The sequence below is a fragment of the Pseudovirgaria hyperparasitica genome, assembly GCF_010093815.1.
Source record: "Pseudovirgaria hyperparasitica strain CBS 121739 unplaced genomic scaffold EJ05scaffold_2, whole genome shotgun sequence".
NCBI lineage: Eukaryota > Fungi > Ascomycota > Dothideomycetes > Acrospermales > Acrospermaceae > Pseudovirgaria > Pseudovirgaria hyperparasitica.
Genome location: NW_022985550.1, coordinates 2,122,830 through 2,146,566, shown reverse-complemented (window position 1 = coordinate 2,146,566; position 23,737 = coordinate 2,122,830). Strand labels below are relative to the sequence as shown.

The 23,737-nt window shown below is 42.3% G+C and overlaps 4 protein-coding genes across 4 annotated transcripts; 2 read left to right on the top strand and 2 right to left on the bottom strand.

Annotated features, from left to right (window-relative positions):
* Positions 1–91: 91 nt before the first annotated feature.
* On the top strand, positions 92–954 carry EJ05DRAFT_204071 (uncharacterized protein). Its single transcript, XM_033739766.1, has 4 exons — positions 92–212; positions 264–429; positions 481–682; positions 732–954. The coding sequence occupies exons 2-4, from the start codon at positions 343–345 to the stop codon at positions 908–910; spliced, it is 468 nt and encodes a 155-aa protein (XP_033604738.1). The 5' UTR covers positions 92–212; positions 264–342; the 3' UTR covers positions 911–954.
* Positions 955–1,516: 562 nt separating this feature from the next.
* EJ05DRAFT_204204 (amidase signature enzyme) lies at positions 1,517–4,398 on the bottom strand. The gene is made up of 10 exons (XM_033739767.1): positions 4,062–4,398; positions 3,557–4,011; positions 3,076–3,506; positions 2,922–3,024; positions 2,779–2,875; positions 2,530–2,727; positions 2,362–2,477; positions 2,061–2,311; positions 1,931–2,011; positions 1,517–1,879 (listed from the first exon to the last, which is right to left on the bottom strand). The coding sequence occupies exons 1-10, from the start codon at positions 4,113–4,115 to the stop codon at positions 1,680–1,682; spliced, it is 1,986 nt and encodes a 661-aa protein (XP_033604737.1). The 5' UTR covers positions 4,116–4,398; the 3' UTR covers positions 1,517–1,679.
* Positions 4,134–7,013, top strand: EJ05DRAFT_530506 (kinase-like protein; the record flags this gene model as incomplete). The annotated part of the gene is made up of 3 exons (XM_033748978.1): positions 4,134–4,137; positions 4,297–4,318; positions 5,849–7,013. The coding sequence occupies 3 exons, from the start codon at positions 4,134–4,136 to the stop codon at positions 6,579–6,581; spliced, it is 759 nt and encodes a 252-aa protein (XP_033604736.1). The 3' UTR covers positions 6,582–7,013.
* EJ05DRAFT_497145 (uncharacterized protein) lies at positions 6,598–7,206 on the bottom strand (the record flags this gene model as incomplete). Its single annotated transcript, XM_033746508.1, has 2 exons — positions 6,598–7,075; positions 7,127–7,206. 2 exons carry the CDS (start codon positions 7,204–7,206, stop codon positions 6,598–6,600), a joined length of 558 nt encoding a protein of 185 aa, XP_033604735.1.
* Between the last annotated feature and the right edge of the window lie 16,531 nt (positions 7,207–23,737).

Here is a 23,737-nt window from a genome sequence, read left to right as displayed (position 1 = left end):
AAGTCTACCCAAGAGGTCGATCGATTGATAGTGAGTGGAGGAGCCGACATACCTTCAGATGGTCAAATCTCTCAGTGCCGTAAGATACCTTGTATCGGCTTGGCATAAAAATGTTTAGAGAGGAGGTATATCGTTACGATCGGAGCTTGCACGAATCTTCAAGTCGAGATAGCGTAACTTCGATTGGGAAGAGTCCAACAAGGGTATGCTAGGTATTACAGTAGCCATTTAGGGCAATGGGTCTATACTAAATTAGTCAGCAGTTCGAAAAGTTCCCCGGCCGCTGCATCGTTGCCCGCCGGGCTTGCCGCCCGGCACGCCGCACAACAAGCAGCGCACAAAATGAGCGATAATGTACCAGCAAACGCTACAGCAGAACAAGTCCGTGAGCTTATAGGCTTCAACCTAGCTCAATGGCACAAATTCCTTGTTCGTCATTCCTTTCCCTACACTAAACGACTTCAGATGCTAACCTCCTAGATTGTTACCCTAGATGCTAGTGTGCGCATAAGAACGAAATATCCTCAGAGAGGTGTAAGGTGGAGGGAGATTAATCTACTTGTTCAGGAGGAAGAGCTACGTAAAGTTAATGTTGATCTGGCCAAACATGGTATTCCCCCGGTCGAAATGCCTGGATTAGCATGGCGTATGAAGCGTATTTTTAAGGAAAGAAAGGCCGTGGGTAAGTGACTGCAGAGACTCCTAATGGAATCTTCCTTACCTAGCAGTAGATCGAGTCAGTGACTCTCCTGGGCTTACATTAGAATCGATGTCAACCCCGAAGCCAGAACCCGAGCACGCTCCGGAGCAGAACAAAATCAACTCCCCAGCGCCTTCACAGGAGCCAGATCCAGGAGGCAGGTCTCGAGCGCGAGGACTTGTATTTGATCCCGTTTACGACGACCGATGAACCTTTAGAGCGCATATGAAACAAGCTGCCCGTCTTTTGACCGCGCCGGCTTGTCACTTATCAACCCTGGCCAGCTGAGCATCCAACTCTACATCTTATGTCTAATTCGGGTGGATCCTGCGCGTACCCACCCTGTTAGGATCGGTGGGGAAAGACCCACCTTCTGCAAGTCTGTCAGGAAGGGGTTAGGACCTAGCGACGCGTTAGTGCTTCCTTTACTATATATAAACGGACCCTTGTGTGGAGCTCGTGAGAGGTCCGGCCGTATTTTTGGATATTTCCGGGTGTCATTTCTTACTCGATCGCGAAACATTCGACCTAAACTTGGAAAATTGCTAGACAGCGCAATTGATGTCTACGATATCGTCTACGCGGAAAGCGAAACTTGTAGTAAAGAGTCGTCCACTAATCGTTCGAGCCCCGCATTACTCGATGTAATCTAGATAGTTATAAACATGATGATTTCATGGAGAAGAATTGCGCCCTAGGACCGGGTTTTGCCGCAGGACTATGCCGGAAGACTATGTGCGCGTGAAATGGAAGCAATCGCAAAGTTCGTGTAAGAGTCCTGGATGCCAGGTGGAGGCGACTATTCCAGAAAAGGAGACTTTCGTTACGTTGCACGATTTGCAGGCAACGTATGGATCGCAAGGTGGTCGGCGTGATACGTCTTTTAATGAGCTCGTTTGCATTATATGGCGATTACTGTAGTTTGTATCACACAGATTTCAGCTCTAGCCCTCAGCTCTTTTGTTCACAACTTTACGTATCAGTTCTTCTGCTGTTGTACAAGCTTTGTGTCGGTTAGATCCTCGCTTCCTACCACCCCAAGCATTGCTACTTGCGCTGTGACCGACATGTCGAGGGTTCGATCGTCATCGAAAGCAGTCCGTCCAGCCTTGATGGTGGTAGGCCATACTGCCTTCATCAAAGCTCGATGGACTAGGTCGATAAGGACCAGGTCGCTTCCTGCATTCAGCACATTAGGTATGGTATCTGTGAAGAACCTTATACACATACCGCTTGCTCCAGCTATAGATCCTGCAATCGGAAGATACTCTTTGCGGCCGCTCTTAGGCGAGTCGTACGGGACCTGGCCAACTGCTTTCAGTTAGAGACGTCGAAGCACAATAACTCTATTAAAGCTTACTAGGAAATACCGCATGTGGCAATGCAAGAGCCGCCGCAAGGTTCAGAGCATCTAGCCCGAGACGTGGCGTCGGTACTACGAACTGATCACGGTACACTGGAGCGCCTGGTCCGACTGGTAGAACCAGGATAGCGTCTGTTCCTGATCCGGACGATTTGCCCATTATCTTTGTGTCGAACCATTTTCTAAACAGGACGATGTCCTTCTTTGACTGTTCGTAATCTGATTTTGATAAGTTTGCGCCTATATCCCTGCCTTCGAGTTAACTAGGAGCCTCCAGCGAGTCATCGACTGGCTTTACCATTTCCATTGCATATGCGGCGAAACATATGCCTTCGTCCCAAATTTTGCTAGATGATCCGCGCGGAAGTATTCGTACTCGTGGTAACCATCGTAGTAGAACGGGTTGGCAGCAAGCTATTGGGATTTCAGTGTTGGTCGTTCGATACCTGAGACTCTTCTAGCTCACATATTTCGTGAAAGTTTTGTAGTCCCTGCCTGCAGCCGCTGCAGGAGGCTCATCATTCCAAGTCTGCTCAATACTTATTGACTCCTTCTTGACGCCAAGGAAATCCTCGAGTACTGTCACGAACCCATCCCAGAACTGTTGCTGGGCTTTCTCACCACTCGGGAAGAAGTCTGTAGGGTACAATATCCGTTGAGGCCACTGTGTCACGAGTGAGTATGCCTTAGACTTAATGTTTCAACTTCGATGTACCTTGTCGTAAGTCCTTATAACTGAATTCACCGTACTTTTAGCGAAAGTACTGAATGCAGCAAGATCGCGACCGAGGATTCCAATGACGTCAAAGACACTTCTCAATTTAGTTGGGCAGATTGTATACAGACAAGATGACGAACGGTGAACTTGGGTACACGCCCCCCATCGGCACAGCCACATCCGTACTGAATCGGATACCATAGACAGCATTCTGGGCGGCTGGCTCTCGGACACTGCCAAATGCTTTCATTCTCAGATCAGTCATATCACCACGCAGTAGATATGCATACTTACTATCACTGCCGATGGAAATGTCGAGCCAGTCATATCCACCCGCTGCAGTCGCTCCTCCGGTCGTGCTTTGACCTGGGTTTAACTGGCCGTCGCCTCGAGCGTTGAACGGGCACTGAAACTCCCACCAGTCGCAAGGCTTCTCACTAGATGCGAAAGACGACAATTTGGTCTTTCCGACAATCACGGCGCCAAGGTCGATTAGGCGCTTGACATATTCAGCCGACTCCTGCTCGGGCTCATAAGTCGCGAAAAAGGCCTTGTTCTGATTCCCTGTCTTCAATCCTGCTAGTGCGTAGTTGTCTTTGACTGAGACTCGAACTCCAGAGAGTGGCTTGTCTTTGGTTGGCTTGCTGTAGCAGCGGCTGGGTACGGCAATTGACTGAATCCAGGCGCCATTGTTTTTTCTTATAGGTTTATGAAGCTCAACAAAGCTATCCTAGATTAGCAAGTTATTGCTTCTCCGAAACTCATGCCTACCAACCTGTAATCTCCCCCGTCCTCTGCAGGCAGGACCGCAGCCTGGAATGATTCAAGTGAATCACCATATAGTCTGTACGCCTTTCTGACCAAAGGACCTTCCAGGAAATAAGGTCCACTTGGCAAGCTACTCTTGACACTGTCATATGCCACAAGATCGACCCGCTGGACGAGCCACTGATCAGACCCGCCTGAGATAGTCCCAATGAACTCTCTAAAGACCTGCTCTCGAGTCACAAGCTCAGCACTCTGAACCAATACGTGACCAGTCAAAAAGTAATCAGAGAATACGTCATCTGTGGTGCGAAACTTCTGTATGGTGTTGATAATGCCTGAGGGGTTTAAGACCGTGTCTTCTGAGGAGAACAGGGTGACGGGAACAATGGCCCCAATCTGTGAAACAGATGCAATGGAGTGAAGCCCTGAATCGGTGCCGTTGATGGAATCTGCCGTCAAGTGCTAATAACTGATATCAGCTGGCAGCCATTGTATTTCTTTCTTCTGCTCACCCCGACGACCGCGCCCGCGATATATTGTGTTTCCATCTTAGGCTCAGCTGCCATCAGCGATTTTGATCGCGAATGGGTAGTAGAGAGTGTTGCTGTGAACGAGGAAAGAGGTCGTTGGTTGAGCTTTCTACTGCACGTCGCTGCAGCGAGCCTCACAACGGACCCAGAGATTTAATGCAAAACAATGTAGTCGTGACTCTGTCGTGGCACACGCTTGATCCTAGAAACGCCCAAGCCGCCAGCTCACTAGCCCTAAAGTGAGCCTGATCCTAGTGAATCAAGAACTACGCCACACAGCACAACTCTCGCTTTTCGGTACGCAGGTATTCACTGATCGCTACCAAGCCACGTCCGTGCTAAAACCCGCTCACGAAACCTCCATCTTCAATGTCGAGATGGTCACAAGAGAGTTTTACTGGCTGTTCTCCTTGCGCTGACATCTTGGTACTTGGTGTCGAGCATGGCCGCTCTAGAAAGGAATGTCGAGCGCGCCAAAGTCCTCGGAGTATCGGCTGTACGCATCTAAGTAGACGCGATAAATCAGTTTTGGCTTGTGCTTACAACGAAAGCTTCTCGTGGCGCCTTTCACTGAAGGCACAATGAAGCTTGTTTAGGCCGCGATGCTGACACAATGCACCGACATGCTCACAGCGTGGCTGTCGTATATTGAATCTGGTGCTTCTGGAATAGCGCGAGATATACAAACACTACCCCTGAATGTCCTGGCTGAAACCGGCTTCATAAGATCTTACAAGTTTCGACCATCTCACAACATGAGAGACGGTACTCCTGAGGCAAAGGATTATAGAGAGGATCTGAAGGCGGTTATGATTAAGGCCCTGACCTTGATGTTCTTTCCCACGGAAGTGTTGTTCTTCTCTTTCTCTCCAAGAAGCTACATCTCCTAGGCCCAAGCGACTCAAAATTTCAGGGATTACATGATGGACATGTGTCACACACAATCCGAACTACGCTGGCAAGCCTGGCACGGGTGATCTCATGAGCTCTTCCGTACCGGGGCGCATCGAAGCAGAGACCACGCAAACCAATGGTTCGAAGGATCCTGCCGGAACTATCCTCGAAAGGCTTGATGCTGAGCGAAGTGATTGGCAAGATATTCGCAATAGACTTTATGGGACTTGATACTACTGCAAACACACTTGCTTTCGCAGTCTCTGTTATGGCCGCCAACTCAGAGGTATAAGGTTAGGCGAGCGCAGAATACAGACCGTCATGCAGGACTCGCAGAGCGCAACTTGGGATTATGAGGCCACTTTTCCAAAATTGAAGAGATGTATAGAATCGACTCATCCCATCCGGCTTAGCATCCATAGATGTACGTCCGTGCGCGACACGTCGTTTTTCTATCGTGATTAGATATCTAAAGTAGTAGTCTACTAAATCAAGCTCTCTTACCACTATAGCATACTATAGATATATCTCTTTGTATCAGAGCGACTATGTTCAATGATAACCAAAACACTCAATCGCTATAGAAATAGAGGGACTATGTATAGGCGGGCCAGTCGCGCTGACAAAAGCTTTAGACGGAGGAAACAAGGTTTTTCCGATCCATGGATGCGCGTGCAACCAACATCGAAGAATGATCGATAGTCACGTTCGATAATGGAACGCGTCACAACGTCTTGATAGTCGGGCATGGCCGAGACTAAACACCCCAACTAACTTTCTCGACGACGACGAATCGCTCTAGAATACTTCACCCGAGCAATCGTGAAACTAGGAAGTCATCAACTCTACAGAAAGGTCATCAACAGCCCCAACAGCGTACTATTCTGTCACAACATCTGCATCAAATCTGGAGAACTGCGCTCGAACACGGAAGCAAACACCCAGCGATTCATTGCCAAGCACACGTCCATTCCCGTCCCGGCAGTCCATCACGCGTTCGCACATGGCGGCAAGACATACATTCTCATGGAGAGAATCCATGGCGACACCCTAGGTTCGAAATGGACGTCGTTGTCAGAGGCATCGCGATCAGCAATCTTACTGCAGTTGAAATGCATGCTTGAGGAGCTGCGGGGCCTCGTTCCCCCATCCGAGGGCATCGCGAATGTAGACGGTGGGCCGCTGCACGACTGCCGGCTGCCGTTCAAGCCATCCTGGGGCCCATTCGATACCGTCTCCGACTTCCATCTTACACTCCGGAATGATGTGACTTCTGCTGCACTAGATCATGAAGCGTGCTCGCTTGACCCCGTCTGTATCGCAGATGTAAAACGAATAATCGCGTTTCACGACTCAGTCGTTCATCGACCGGTCTTCACACATGGAGATCTCAATCCCCGCAATATACTTGTTCGCGACGGCAAGATAGTTGCAATCATAGACTGGGAGACTGCTGCGTGGATGCCCTACTATTGGGAGTATACCACGATACGACAGGATGTGATGCGGAATACTTGGTGGCATCGCGAAGTGCATAAATTTTTGCAACCATACGAATCGGAATATGCAATGGACAGCCTGAGGCGTCAATATTTTGGGGAACTATAGTTGTCCGAAACTATCCTTAAGCAACTATCTCCTTGTTTTCAATCGCGTCCCAGGTTGCTATCTTATCATTGTTAAAGTCTCCTTGTCCGTCGAAGCGATGCTCCATAGTCTTTTTGGTCACATACCACATACTAATGCTCCTTGCTCTCTCCCAGTCGGCGAGGCGAGTTCCTAGTGCCGCTCTGTCTGCCATCGCAGCATTAAAGGCTTCTTGAATCCACCAAACACAGTTCCAAGCTTGGAAGCCGTCTTGTCCGGCACGAATAGGTGTGGCGGCAAAAACGCGTCTCAGCCGGTCAAGATTTTCAACTTTTCCTATCAATACTCGAACAAGTATCATCGCCGTGGGCATGGTAGAGATCTCGCGGTCCTCAAACGCCCACGTAGTATATGGAGTGCCTTCAATAAATTGCACAGACTCCTTCACATGACAGCGTCTCCCTTTCGTAGTGTCCGTTTCAACTTTTGGACCGATTATGAATGCCCAGTGATACCTTAAGTATAGATATTAGAGTGTAGTCGGGATTCACGTTCCGAGTACTTACTTGTCTTCACCGCGTGGCATCTGAGGAGTACCCCCTCGAGCATAGAGAGCTATGTATAACCGTTTCTTATCAGATGGCATCGTGCTAGTTTCCGTGAGACGAGTTCCTTCTGTAATGTACCAGACTTTGGTTGAGTCAGGGGCTTTTCGTATATTGCGTTCTCCTAGAATACACGCGAAGACCAAAGGCAGAAGGTGAAGTTTGTTCTATCAAGTAGAGTAAATAGTCGGAATTCACGCTCATTTATCATAAATCCCCTGATGAGGAGGGCTGCAAGCTGTCTAACCTGCCTCTCCACTTGTAAGATAGTAGCAGGGTCTGAGTAAAACAGTCACAGCCACATCCCAACGAAAGTTCTCTGTCAATGCCAGGTTGGAGCGTGTAGGACGCGCCCCTTTGCGAGACATACCACAAAGCCTCGATGCTGTTACCTGTTCAATGTCTAGTTATCGTTGACCAGGTGGTGCAAGCGGGCGTTACGAATTAGACATCTTACATGCTGATGCGTGACCGCTTCAGCACAACCGGGTGTCTCAATACTCACCGATCGCTGATGTGTTCCTGCGCAAAGGCCGCGTCACAAAAATGAAGTCAAAACAGTTAGTGAGTATTGAGACCTCCTGTTGCGTGGCTTCTGTCGGCTGTTTCTCACTCGCTGCTCGAAATATGTCTACAAGCCTTCCAATATATCTATCAGAGATTCATTCTCTTATAAATTATCTTGAGAATGATAGTAATAGAGCTATTCTACAACATATTCTTATATAAAGTATTCATATAGAATCTAATGGATATATTATAGATAAAAAACTTCTTTTACATCCCCAAGAGGCCAACTTAGTCCATTCGGGGTAATACAGCGAGATACATACCTTAATCAATAGAGTATACTAAGTACACTAACTACTACCACACGTACGTACATATAGCGTCGAAACTAAGACGTTATCGCCGTATAAAGATATATATATACCCTCTTAAAATCCTTACGGAGATAGAGGCACGGACTACACTACTAGAACGCCAATACGCCGACCCCCTTTTATTAGTTAAGGGTAGCCCTTAACTAATAAATATAGTGGCCTTAGGCACCGATATACCCTAGTATATACCGGATATACCCCCACCGGTATAATAGAAAAGGCTATATAGCGATATTACTAAGGGTAGCTATATACCTATCTAAAACGTAGAATATACCTAAAGGCGCACGCCGCTATAGATAGACGGAATAAAGGGGACCCTAAGAGGGGAAACCCTTCTAGATTATATTAACTACTAGGTAGTATATATAGAGAAGGAAGCCGGAGAGGGCTAGAAGACCCTCCTATATATATTCTAGGACCTTATCCGGAACCTAAAGAGAATTATAGAGGAGGAGAAGAAGATATAACTAGGAGAACCGGAGGGTAGGCTTAACCGAATAGAGGCTAGCCTATATAGAATCTAGGAGGAACTTACTTAAGGTAAGCGCCCTAGTATATAGGTATAAATAGTAGTAACACCGGAGGCTATACTACGGGCCCCCCGGACCGGCGACGCGGCGTATAGTATACGCGTTATAATCTAGAATAAGGACACCCTAGTATAGGTCTAGTAAGCATCCCTAAAGGATATAGTAAGTAAGATTAACGAATAAAAGGGAATATAGTTAAATATTATTACTACTAAACTTATACTAGAAGGAGTAGTACTTACCATAATAACGAATATCGTGTAGTAGACTATCTCGCGCGATCCGAACGCGATTAGTAGTATCTTCCTAGGCGCCTCTATTAGGGCGGCCATATACCTAATATAGGTATACTCTATACCCGTAAGCGGATAGGTTATCGGAGAAGAGGATATTACGCGGATAGAATAGTTAAATAAGCGAAAATACCTAGGGATTAAGATCGTAAGAGTATGGTAGAAGAATATATAAGGGATTAAAACTAGATTAAAGGTATACTCTACTATAATAGTAGAGCTTAAGGACCCCGCCCTCGCGTATTAAATTACGTAAGAGGGATTCCTAGTAGAAGGGGAGCTTCTTATAGCGGAACCATGGGATAGAGTATAGGCGATAATATAGTGCTTTAACTATTAGAGATATAGGTATACGGCATAGCGGTACTCCTAAAAGACTAGGTATAGGTAGTATCGATAAGAATATAGTACCTAGGAGTGCCTCTACGGGATATAAGGAGAGGGCTAGAGAGATAGGGATACGGCGAAGTACTCTAACTACGATAGTAAGTACCCGTTATAGTCGACTACGTACGCGAAACGTAAATAGGTTACTAAATATATCTACTTAATCCGGATAAAGGGAGTAAGGTAGCTATAAACGATGCGATCTACTACCGTTCCTCTCTTTACTATAATACTACTACTATAGACTACCTCCTTACGAGGAAGCGGTTAGGAATAGTAAACCATCCTAAGAAAGCTAATAATAGAATAGCCCTAAGGAATTACTAAGGCCGCCGCCGTATGAGGATAGTCGCATCTTAGAGGAATAAATATATAGGTCTATATATTCCCTAGCACCTAATAAGAGACTAAGATATACTCCTAATTATATAGGTAAACGTATAGTATAAACGTAAGAACCAGGCGATACTCCTTAAGGAGACCGGAGCTATAATACTTACTATATAGAAGCTATATAAATACTACCAGACGAACAAACCAATAACACACCTAGAATATTATATAATATACCCCCTAGGACCGGAGAGGAGAGTCCTCTTCCATATCTATAAGTCTATCCTACTCTTATTATAGTTATATACTAAATAGGATAACCTCTAGATAATACTACACCTCTAGACGAATATCGGACCCCTCTATATATATAATATATATAATTAGAACCGATCGCTTTAGGTAGATAATATGCTTAAGGGTACTACTAAGCTAGGATAACATATCCTTCTAGAAGACTTTAACCTCTATTATAGCTAGTAGGATAGACTAACCGTCACCCGCGAAGAGCTTCGAGCTAGAGAACTATACACCTAATACCACTACTTCCTTTACCTTCTTATACTAGTAGAATAGATTACCTAGCGAAAATATAAATAAGATAAGGGCGGATCTATACTCGACCTTACCCTAGCTACTAAACACATTTATAATAGGACTTAATACTACCGCCTAAGCCTTATATAGATAGACTCCGACTATAAATATATAGAGACCGTAATAGACGTATCTACCCCTTAAGACTAACGAGGGCGATAGCTATAGAAGGATACTAACTAGGAAAAGTACCTAAAGAACCTAGAATTAACGATCCTAGACCCGTCTATAGTCGACATATCTAATGGCCCGGCCATCGACTAGGCCGTAAATATACTTCTATAGGTATACTAGGGAGTAAGAGATAAACACGTGCCGTACTAAATATATAGACCCCTAGACCTAAAAAGTATACCTTAAGTACGAGAGTATAGGCGAGAAGTCCGGAGATTATATATATACGTATACTATAACCGCATACCTAAAGTATAGGATAAATAGAGAGAGACGAGAAGATAACGAGATAAGGTCCTCCGTAATAAGCGACGTAAATAGTAGCGTATAGTTACGGATAGACACACACGTAATACTACTAGACTATGGTATATAGTAAAATAGGCTAAAAGTACCGCCTCCCCGACACCTACACCACTTATACCTCCCCTTATATATTAAGAAAAGACATACTCTATAAGCCTCGAGAAAATAGAGATCCTATAAGAGGTTATATTCCCTCTCCTAGAACCTATAGACCTATTAGATATTAACGGCACGGAATACCCGGAAACTATAAGTATCCCTAGGGAAATCACGGACGACGATATACTTAGCGCCATTAAGATACTCCCGAACGATAAAGCGCCCGGGCTAGATAGAATTCCGAATTGATGCCTTAAGAGAACCATATAGGCGACCTTACTAATTATAGGCTATATATTCTAAGTATACGCCCGTATAGGATACTACCCATAGAGCTTCTAAACTATATATACGGTTATACTCCTAAAACTAGAGAAGAGCCTAAACACGCCGAAGGGATAGAGGCCGATCGCCCTCCTCTTCTACCTTAGTAAGGTACTAGAAGCTACGATTACTAAGAAGATAAGTATAGTAGTATAGGTATACGGCCTTCTCCTAGTAAACCAGAAGGCGAAGGTAGAAAGCTCCCTAATTATAGCTATTTAATATATCCTTAAGGTTATCTAGACTATATAGAAATAAGGACGAGTCGTTACGCTACTCTCCCTAGATATAGTAGGGGCGTTTAATAAGGTAAACTATATAAGTATAAAGAGTGAAGACGTGGGATAGTAGTCTAACAGTTCATAGAGAGACATAGGAATGTATTTATAGAGTAATCTTACTCTTATACGAGGTTGATTCCTAACGAGTAGGAATCGGTTTATGCGGTCCACTTATATAGTGACCTTACTTAACTTAGCTAACTTAACCCAGCTCTAGCCACTACGTGGCTACATGGATTAGAATAGTCTATATAGGTCCGTTATGGTTCCCGTCCTAATAATATCCTTCTTCTTTTTATGCTTCGCCCTAAAGTACTTAAGTATATATAATTCTAAGTCTCTATAATCTATCGTATACCTATATATCCGTGACTAAGTTCCTATAACGTTATAACCATCCTTAATATAGGTGAACTCGAGATTCTAGTTTACTTTTATTAGTTCATGCACGCGCTTATCCCTTACTTCGTGGCTACTACCTAGGATATATAATTACTACTTTAGTCGAGCATATATTTAGCTTCGCTCGCCTTTAATTTTATTCTCTAGTATATCTACCTCGCTCTTAAGGTAAGTCGTTAATTCATATACTATCTTCCCTAGTTTAGGTTTAGAAGGGTCTATAGTAGTCTATTCTTATTAGAACCGGTCCTATATAACCTATTCGCGTTATTACGGTTACTAATTTAGCTTCGTTAATCGCCGTTAAGGGTAGATAAATATTCCTTCCTTAGATCTCTAGCTAACGTGTATATATAGATATCTAATACTAGTCCTATCTCTAAGCCTACCTCCTCCTCTCGTAAGACTCGCTCTAAAGGCATCGCCTCCTCCCCGGCCACGCCGGCTAAGAAGCCTACCTATCGCGGTGGTATAAAGGCGCGCTCTAAGTCGGAGAAGAGAGTAGCTAGGGCTACTACTACTGCTACCTCTGCCACTAATATGGCTACTAGTCGCTCTAATCTAGGTAATCCTAGTACTAAACTTATAGATAAAGTAGTTATAGGTTCTCCTCTCACTCTAAAGCGTACGCTATCTACTCTACCTCCTCTAGAGGATAAAGAAGATCTCGTCATAGACGATGATCGCGAGCCCTCGCGCTTACCCACGCCGCCGTCTCGCCGCTCTTCCTTCCGGTCCAATATAGACCGATTTAGTCGCTCTAGGTCCTTTTAGGACCTTAATATTCGCTCTAAACTCTAGCCTACTAATAATAAGGCCTAGGTCGCCGAGGATACTAAACGTGGTCGCGGTTTACGCCATAGAAAAACGGCGAACTACGGTTCGATATACTATAAGTGCATTAAGGGCTATACGGCCGGCTCTAAATATCTCTTTCGCTCTAACTCTAGTATTAGCTACTACTCTACTAACCGCGACGGGCCTATATACCCTATCTTTACTCTACCTACCCGCTACCGCCGCTATACCGTGACTAGTAAGACTTATCTATAGGTAAGTATAATAGGCTATCTTAATCTAGTATGATCTAAAGTAGTCCGCGCTAATATATTCTTAGGTTCCTATATATATATAAGATATATATAACGACCTTCGTATCCGCGAGACCCTTAGGGGTCCTTATAGCCGCCTACCTACTATATAGAGGGAGTTTAGGGAGCGCTATAAGCTCTTCCTAGAGGTTATTAAAGTATAAGTTACGAGCACGTTAATTATTTTTAACACCCATTAATTTTTCTAGCCGCCGCGAGATCCCTAGCGCCTAGGCTACCTATTCTAGGGAGTCTATTCTAGCTATAGAGGCCGTAGAGAGGATTCGCTCTATTCCCCCCCGTCCGTCTCGCGCTACTAACGGATCTTATAAGAGGTCTACTATTTCTCTCTCTAAGTCGCCTCGTAAGAGGGTATATATTCCCTTCTAGATTATTCTAGATCGTGTTAGCTAACTTTAGACCTAGTCGCTACGCTCCGGCGCTTAAGGCTCTTCCCTCTAGGCTCTAACGGATCGGGTTATTACTCTAGAGGCTAAGGTCGTCGTCCTCTACCGCCATATCGTGCGGTTAGAGAGGACTATACTAGAGATTAGGACGGATAATAAGATAGAGAAGTAGCTCTATGGTTCTAGCTCTATATATTAGTTCTATGCCTAGCTCTATATATTCTGGATCTACTATAGGTGGTGCGCGCCGGCTCTATTTACCTGGCTTTTATCCATTTTAGTCCTTTTTAGACCGTTTAGATACCTATCGGCTAGTTTCTAGTAATTTAATTCTTAACTTAACGATATTATGTGTACGCTCGCTTAGCTTATAACTATCGGTTTCTATATTCTAATTTTCCTTAAGTCACCTAAGTGTAGGCACCGCATATAAATTAGTTTATCTCTATGAATTCCATTAGAGTACCTAAACTAGTGGCCTAGTAGTTATTAGTTCGGGTACTCTAACCTTTTATATTTCGTATTAAGAGTTTAATTCTATGGTAGGGTACCTTTTTTTAGATTCTTAGTCCTATGTTTTTCTCGTATATAATAGTCTATATTAGTCTATTCTAGACTCTTCTATATTATTCTATTATAGTATATCGCGTCGCGTTCCTAAAATGGTTATTTACGCTTTCTTCGCGTCTAGTAACCATACGATGCTTAAATTATGGGGCTACTATATAGAGTTTTCCTAGTGCGCGTCTGGATTTCCTAGTTTAGTACTTCGTTCTCTATGGTATTCTTCTTCTTTTTACGACGACCGCGACGTCGCTATACTTATATTAATAATACGCTATTCTATATCTTTTACTTATACGTAGCTATTATAGAACTTAAGATATATACCGCTGGTTCCTAGGTATTCTTATCCTTAGTATAGTCCTTCTAACGGATTCTATATTTCTAAACACCGTCTTTATCGATCCTATGTTCGATAATATAGTCTACTTCAAACACGTCTAGTCTATCTTAGGGTATAATAGAGTATAACTATACGTTCGTGCGGCTATATACGTTAGGTCGAAATCTTTTAAGTAGTAAGACGTGGAATATATTATAGATTCTTATGTTACTTCCTAAGTCGAGCTCGTAGACTCTTATACCGATACGACGTTTGATTCGGAAGGGACTAGCCATTTTATAATCGAGCTTCTTATTTACTTACGACGTTCGTATATTACGGATATTAAGAAGGACCTTATCGCCCTCCTCGTACGTCTAATCCTTAGCTAACCTATTATAGTACTTCGTATACGAGTCGTTTACTTATTAGATTATAGCGTGATAGTTACGTACGGTTTCGAAGATTTTAATCGCTAATTCCTAAGCGTGGACGTTTACGTCTATTATTTAATTAAATTAGACCGTCTAAGACTTAAAATCTATCCTTAGACTACGTCCGAGGTTCGCCTAGAAAGGTATAATACCTATTATACTATAATAACTATTATTATATATAAACTCTACTATACTTAGTAGGGAGGCCTAGTCGTCCTACTTAAAATTATAGAATGCGCGTAGGTAGGCCTCGAGCGTCTAGTTCTATTACTCTATCTAGCTATCCGTCTAAGGATAAAATACTATAGATATATTTCTATTCATGCTTACTATTTTATAGAATAACATCTAGAATTTAGACGTGAAGGTACTTCCTCGGTCCGTAACGATCCTTTTTAGTATACTATGGACCTTAATAATCTCGTTCTAGAACACCTACGCTAGTTCTTTAGATGTAATCGTCTTCCACACTAGGATATACCTAGATATCTTTATAAGTCTATCCACGATAATAAGAATAGAATTATAACTTATTCTAAGTATCTCGCTTAGAGGTAAGTTAACTATAAAGTCTATAGTAACGTCTTCCTACATAAAGAGGGGGGCTGAAAGAGGCTATAAATTCCTATATGGCTTGTGCCTAGGGGCCTTCGTTCTTTAATAAATCGGATAAGTAGCTATCTATTCTTTAACGTACTTAGGTATATCTTTCTAAAAATAGTACTAATGAATTAAGCTTAGGGTACGTATATACCTAAAGTATCCTACTAGGTTAGCGTTATGGTATTAGCTAACTACGTTAAATCGCGCGTTACCTATTAGTATATAGTACTTTCTATTATAGTAAAGTAAGCCGTCCACGAAGGTCTACTTATAGTCTACTTTAGTCCGTAATAATCTATCTTATTATATTTTACGTAACTTTAAAACTATCGGGTCTATCTTCTATAGATCTATAATTAACTAGGCGAGGTTAATTAGATATTCACGCCGGGTATTATCGCCCTTCCCGATAGCGCTAATAAACGGTCTACTAGGGACTTTAGTACCGCGTCTTTAGTTACTAGCTTCGGTCTTAGAGATTCGATTACCGGTATTAACGTTAGCATCTCGCTAATCGCCTAATAACTTAAAATCTAACCTCGTCCTTAAGAGTTAGGCCTATAGCTACTCTAGGACCCTATAGCTACTATAATCCTAGGCGCCTTCTTTATAGTTAGGTCTTCTTAATATTCTATTAGCTAGGTTTATACTTCTAGGTCGATGGTAGATTATAAAGTGAAAGTTCGCAAGCTACTTAGCCTATTAGACCTATTAACGGTTTAAAACCGTCGTGCTTATAAACCCCTTTAAGTTATAGTAATTAGTTAGTAACTCAACGTTATACATGGCATCTTTAAGATAATATCGCTACTATTTAAACGACTCTACTATTACTAGTAGCTCTTAGTTATAGATAGTATATCTAGTCTTAATATCGACTATTTTACGTAAGAAGAACGTAACTAGATACTATTAGACCTTTTTAGACTTAGTTAGTCTAGGCTAGGAGAGAATACCTAAGATTATAAATCCTAACGCGTCGGTTTTAACGTGGATAGGTTTAGTCGGGTTAAAGTACACTAGTAATAGGGTAGTTATAAATGCCTCTTTAATTTTCTCGAAGGAGGCCCTTTCGCCTTCTGATAATTCTATAGGCTACGATTTAATATTATACTATTTCTATCTACCGCGGACCGTAATAGACGAATCTATGGTAGTAGTACGCGCGTTAAGCGGTACTACTAGCCAGGAGAAATACTTAACGAATTTTTAGTAGTAATTAGTAAATCTAATAAAGATACGTATGTCTCGAACCGATTTTAGTTTAGGCTAGTCTATAATAGTAGCGACCCTATCCCTTTCTATGGTTATACCTTAATTAGTAATAACGAAGCTAAGGAAGTTAATATAGTCCTAGTGGAACTCGCATTTAGATAGCTTAATATATAGCTTATATTTTTCTAGCCTATCTAGGACTACGCGTACGTGCTAGATATGTTCTTCTTTATTATTAGAGAAGATAAGGATATTATTAAGGTATACGATACACGTCATATCGAGTAGACCTACTAGCGCGTTATTAATATACGCTTAGAAGGTTTCTAGTATATTAGTTAGTCTAAAAGGGACTACTATATACTTAAAGTATCTATAACGGGTCCTAAACGCCGTTTTCTACTTATCGCCCTTCTTAATACGTAGGCGGTAGTAGACGTCGCGTAGATCGAGCTTAGTAAAGATCTTTATACGCCCTAGTCTATTAATAGACTCGGAGATAAGAGGTAGTAGGTAACGATTCTTTCGCGTAATATTATTTAGGCTATAGTAGTCGATATATAGACGGAGACTCCTATCCTTCTTCTTTATAAAGAGGATTAGAGCTCCGGCTAGAGATATACTAGGCCTAATCTATCCTTATGTAAGGTTCTTTTCGATATATTCTCGGAGGACCTATAGCTCGGGTTCTAATAGAGGGTAGATGGGTCCGTATAGGGGTTATTAACTATCTTCGAGGTTAATAGTAAGGTCGGTAGATTAGTATTAAGGTAATTTGGACGAGTCGATTACTAACGCGATATATTAGTATATTTTATACTAATATAGTAGGTTTTCGTCTACTTTAATACTAAGCTCTCTATTTTAAGTAAGTAAGAGGACGTAGATAGCGGAGATTACCTTTTCGTAGTTCTTCTAGAATTATTCGTCGTCGACTAGCTATACTAGGTTCTATTATAGTAAGTATATGCGCCAGCTAGCTATTTTCTAGATAAAGTCTAGTTTCGGGTTATATTTTTCGAGCTACGGTATACCGAGGATCATATTAAAGGGACTATCTACCACGATAAAGGTTAAGTAGTAGGGTTTCTACTTCCCCCCGCTATCCTAGATACCGTATTTAATAGTATAGGTACCCTACGATTTAATAGGACCGTCGATACCATAGAAGGTAGCATCTATTAGTACTTAAATATCGACGTTAAGTTCTCGTGCTTATTAAGTCGATATAACGTTAGTAGCTAAACCGCTATCGAGTATTATAGTCTAATATTATCTATAAGGGACCTTAATAGGCCTAGCCTATAGTTCGATATACTAGTTAGCTAGTTATTCCTCTATTTCGGTTACGTCTATAAGTCGCAAGGGTTCCTTATAGATAGTTAGTTTTTTATATCGTGTACTAGGTAGTTAGGCGCGATATATCCTAGCTACTAGTACTTATAGTATATGACTAACTTAGTATCTATATTAGTATTTAGTGGTTTCCCTAAGCGGTACTCGGGTACTATATAGCCTATTCTACTATAGGTGTAGTAGGTAACTTTAGGTTATTTATATAAGTCGTTTCTCGCGTCTCGATATATCGACTAGTAGAAAGATCCGCGGTACGGGCCTCGTCTTCTCGAGTTCGTAGAGTAGTAGCGCCCACGAGGTGTTCCGCGTGATCTATTACTAAACCGGTCCTCTTTAGACGATTTTATATCGGATTAGATTAATAGGGATAGTCGTGCGTCTATACAACGTTAGTTATTTATTATACGCTAATGTCGTTCTATAAGATTCGCGAGTGCCTAAAGGTTAGTAGAGATAGACGTTATAAGGTTAATACGTTTCTTTACGCTCGGGTTAAGAGACCTTTTAAAGTCGTTATATTATCGAACTATATAATCTTCCTCGGCTTCTCTCTAAAGAGGTCGGAGGTATTTAAGGAGTTATAACGGGGATTATCTCTCTTACTATTAAGTCTTAAAGATATAGCTCTAAGCCTATTCGCGTCGCTCGGCTCTATCGCCGAAGTATTAAAGAAGGAATTCGGTGAACGTGTCCTAGTTATATATATCCTTAGGGTGTTTAATTCGATATACTATCTAACGTTCAGATAGCGTTAGATCTAGATAGTTCTATACGAACCTAATCTTATTACTATTATTCGTGAATAGGTGGAAGAATCGGCTATACTAGTAAGCCTATTCGTAAAAGCTCCTCCTAGTTTTACCATCGAAGTAAGGTAGTTTCTTAGGCCGAGGTAACTAGGATAGTAATAGACTTAGTTAGACTATTTCGGCTTAAGTTAATCTATATTAGTATAGATTAGTTACTACTAGCACTAAAGCGCGTAGTATGGCTTCGAGTCTAGCGGTTCATCCTTACGCTTTATTAAGTTCGCGAAGTTACTACTCGAGCTAAGCCTAACGCTACCTCTCTACGTGTAGCTTAGTATACACGTTATTATAAGGCGTGGTTAACGTTAGTCGGTTCTAACGAATTAATTCATTAACGTTAATAGGGTCTAGTCTTATAGTAAGGATAGGTCTAGTATAGTATAAACTAGACCGCGATGGAGTATAATGGACTCCTTCCTTATTATCTAGGTAATCTTCCACAGTTATACGGAATACTATACTAGTTATTAGTACGATAGCCTATAGAGTGTGCTTATTAGTAGAGGTGGTCGTAGAGAGACTATTCTCTTCGTTTAGATTTAGAGAGAGTCTCTTATATAAGGTAGTGCCACGGGTATTATAGCGCGTAGTAGGAGCTATCTCTATAAGCTACCATCGTGCTATATAGAGAGGAATTAAAATATAAAGAGTAAAGACGTGGGATAGTAGTCTAATAGTTTATAGAGAGATATAGGAATATATTTATAGAGTAATCTTACTCTTATACGAGGTTAATTCCTAACGAGTAGGAATCGGTTTATACGGTCCACTTATATAGTGACCTCGCTTAACTTAGCTAACTTAACCTAGCTCTGGCCACTACGTGGCTGCATGGATTAGAATAGTCTATATAGGTCCGTTGTAGTTCCCGTCCTAATAATAAGACTTATCCATAACCTCCGGATAAGGCGAATACCTAAGTAGATTATATAATTTATATAGTCCTTCCTCGCGTAAAGAACTACTTAAATATATATCCCCGGATACCGAAGCGAATATAAGGAGATAGTATATAGCATCCCGTAAGGGAGTACTATCTCCCCGATCCTCTTCCTCTTCTTTATAGTAGACCTCCTTTAGAGAATAGAATATATAGAGGTAGTTAGATACGCGGACGATATATACCTTCTCGCGGTCAATAGTAGTACTAGTAGAATATATATACGACTCGAACGAGACCACGAGAAATACGTCTAGTAGGTAAAGCGCCACGGAGTAAAATTCACACCTAAAAAATACTAGCTTATATACTTTATTAACCGCTATAGAGGATAGACTACTAGAGAGGGGGCACGTTACCCCTAAATCGACGCCTTTATAGAACTACTAGTATAGAGTATACGCGCACTCGGCGTTATAATCGATAATAAGCTAAAATAGGGACTATAGGTAGCACACGCCGTCTCTAGAGCCCTCTAGGTAGAAACTGCTATACGCCGGATTACGGTATCTACGTAGGGAATAGCCCGGGATAAGGCGAGATAGCTATACGTCTCCCTAGTACGCCCGGCCTTTATATACGGATATAAGTACTAGTATATAGCCCTTATATAAGCTTAGCGAGTAAAGCTTAAGTCTATATAAAACTATATACTCCGCCTTATCTCTAGTATATATAAAGCTACTAATATAACGCTCCTCTAACGCGAGATAAACGTAATAAGTATATAGAACTTCTACTAGATATAGAGACTTATATACTTTACTAAATAATAAGTATAAGAACGTAGAGAAGATAGGGTATATACCTTCGCCGTACTACGTATATATATCTACGTATATTACTAGGCCCTCCCTACTATAGAACGAACTTAAGTATAATATAAATACTATATAGAGGCGGACTCGAGCTAGACCGCGTAGAAGGTTTAAAATAATCTAGATGCCGTCCTAAGCTAATAGAGCCCTAAGAAGCTTAGCCGCGTTATACGGTTATAGATCTAGGATAAATAGAGGGAGATACTTAAAGCCTAGTGGGCCTCCTAATAGAATAGATATCTAGAATAGATCCGAGGGCCTTAGAAGGAACTAAGTAAATAGATATATAAAGGGCTAACGAAGGCCTAAGCATCTATACTCCTCTAAGCCTAAATAGGCGCTATAGGTCTTCTATATTATCTCTACTAGAGAGGCGTTCTAGATATATCTCCCTAGTACGAGGACTATAGCTAGAGAGGTATAATACGCCACTACCTCGCGACGTACTCTAGCCTCTATACCCTAAGATAAGCCCTCGTCCGTATAACGAGGACCTCTAATATTACGCGATAGCTTAATAAGTACCCTAAGGACGTTGCCCGATAGATGCTTATATACCTTCCTCTCCCCTAGTTCTAGTAGACCCGCGTATATATACCGGAAGAAGCCCGATATATACTAGAAGAACCCCGGTATACGTCGGAAGAACCCCGGGAGAACCGCGATTATTAGTTAAGGGTAGCCCTTAACTAATAATCTCCGCATCTATACGTGCTATCTAAGGGTAAACTATTATAATATAGGCTATAGGCCTATAGGTAGCCCCTAGGGCTATATATATATAAAGAACGAGAGGATAGATAGAGCGTAGTCATAGATATAAGGGAGTTTTTCCTATTTATAGGTTTCTTCTTATATAGTAGCTTAGACTAGAGGAGGCATGCGCCTATAGAGTGGTACTCTACCTAGTTTACTAATATTATTATTATTATTATAGAATCTAATAGACAAGGCTAGACTAGTATCTTCTTACTGTCTCTATATCTTTCTAGTTCTAGTATAAGTGTGTATTATATAGTAAATAGTATTAGGTAAAGCCAAAGTCTATAATAGCTCCTTCTTTAAGGAGCTACTTTAAGTCATTTATAACTCTATAGTTTTAGACTACTATATACTATCTCTTATAGATTACACTTATTTTATATACACCTTTAGTATACTAATACGTTTCACAAGTTTCCCAAGCTCAACAAGTGTAAGAATTCGATCAGCTGGATTTGGACTAACGCTAGATCTCTAGACTAAGACAATGCTAGAGCGCGGAAGGTACGCGCTGGCATATAGGGTGCCTGTAACGCCCCTTGACGCTCCATGTATACACAATGTTTTAAACGACAGGCAACAACATTCTTCCGGGTGAAATGCCGACGTGGCGAGCCACACGGGTGCGACAAAGCATGGAATGTGTGAACGGTACAGAGACACATATGTCTTGCGGTAGTATTCACTCAAATGTTCTCAAAGTATACTCTGTTCTCTCATTGAAGCACATCCTATTCTCAAAATATCTTCGACAATGTACACCCATACTACAGCAAGAGGGTTCACATCCTCAATGTCAGACATAGGATAGTACAATGTCTTCGCAAGCGGTGTGCAGTCTCTCCTAAGCTAGGACCGCGCTGCGCTAGATGTCTCCGCGTTTCGATTCATCTCTTGGAACACACCAACCTTTCTACCCGACACGCCTCATGGAAGCTCTATCGAGATCCAGGAATATCAGTTGAGCTGGAGCACTATGAGGATGTAACCTATACTACCTATTTTCTCTAAGATAATCATTCACTAACAAAATAGAATGATTTCTGCGAAGAAGTTAAACAGCCTGAAAGGCACTCTGCAACACTCCAGGATCTCAGAACCTCAGAGCAGTACATCGTTACCACAGTCTGGAGTTAGAACTTCCTTGAACTGGCCAACTATACTAGCTCCTAGCTCTTGCACGACTTGGCTTAGAGAACCGAGAGTTCCACGCCAACAAACCTCTATCAAACTCCCTAGCGGCACATTTTCGACTCTCGGAAACCGATTCTCGGCATAGAGTTATCTGGAAAGCCGCGATTCATCTCCAGACGCTGAAAGCTCGTGGTGTGGGTATTTACTAGTTATAATTCCCTATATCGCGCAGCTAAATGCGAAGATATCAGTTTGGCGGCTGATTGGCTGTCGTCGAATACTTTGTAACTTAACCACTCATAACAAGCTCCTGGTTCTTCTCCGTCGTCAACACTGCAGCCCTAAAGGTCGATGATCATGACGTCTCTCTTTTTATAATCATGTTATGACATCTGACATCAGCATGGACTATGCCCTTGCTATGCACATGTGCCATGCCCTCCGCAGCCTGCCGTAGCTAGTACATTTCCCTACTCTAACGGAATCTAGTCTGCTTTATTTCATACTATAGTAAGAAAGCTTTTACCGCGTTTAAAGATAAGGCCCTTATCTACTATAATACTAAGAAGTTATATAATATGTAGACGCAAGCCTAAAGTGTCATGTTTTGGGGGCAAGCTGTGAAGGATTTGGCCCAAGGCCCTGCCATATCTGGGAGAAGGCAAAACCAGTAGAGAAGGCAGGAAACACGTTGTTGTTAGCAGCAGAGAACAGGAAGAATGAGAGGATAGAGAACAAACTACGTCACCGAGCTCGTCAGCCAGGCACCCAAGAGCATCGCGCTTTTCAAGAGATAAACGCAAACGTGAGGCGTTTAGATCGTGATGATCCCCTGCCATCAGGCTATCCTCGTCGGTTACGACGACCTGAGTGAGAATTCAAAACAGAGAGGGCAGAAAGAGGCGAAAAAACGACCGGCGGCATTGATTGCCTCCGTTAAGGAGAGCTTATCCTCAAGCGTTTGCTATACCCGTGGGCAGAAGAGATTTCGAGGTTGACAGGTGAAGTTGCTCTCCTTCTCTAGTGAGACTTATGGCTAATGACTCAGTAGGAAGGACTGTCTATATTGTCGAAGACAAGTCAATACCCCTCCCCACGTCAAGGCATGTCGTTTCGCTGCCCGAGCTCGTACACGTCACAATGGGATGATAAACACTGTGGACTGGCCTTCGAATAGTCCGGATTTGAACAGAATTGAAAGGATATGGGATAAGATGAAGGACTTATTCGAACAGGTGGCAGCTCAGAGTCATACAAATCGATTGCAGAGAGATAATATAAAGTGACAGGTGAAGGACGTGTGGTATAACATACCCGGGCAGATATGGATGCAGAGTGCCGGAGATTTCGTGAAAAGATTTTATGGATAATGCCACTGCTCGGGTATTCTCCGGAGAGGGCAAATTGATCGTGGAAAGACGTGACTCAGAGTTGCAGCTTCCAAGTACACACCTCTCAATGTTTAGAACGTATGTATGCTGTCTATTCGAGTGTGTCCTCT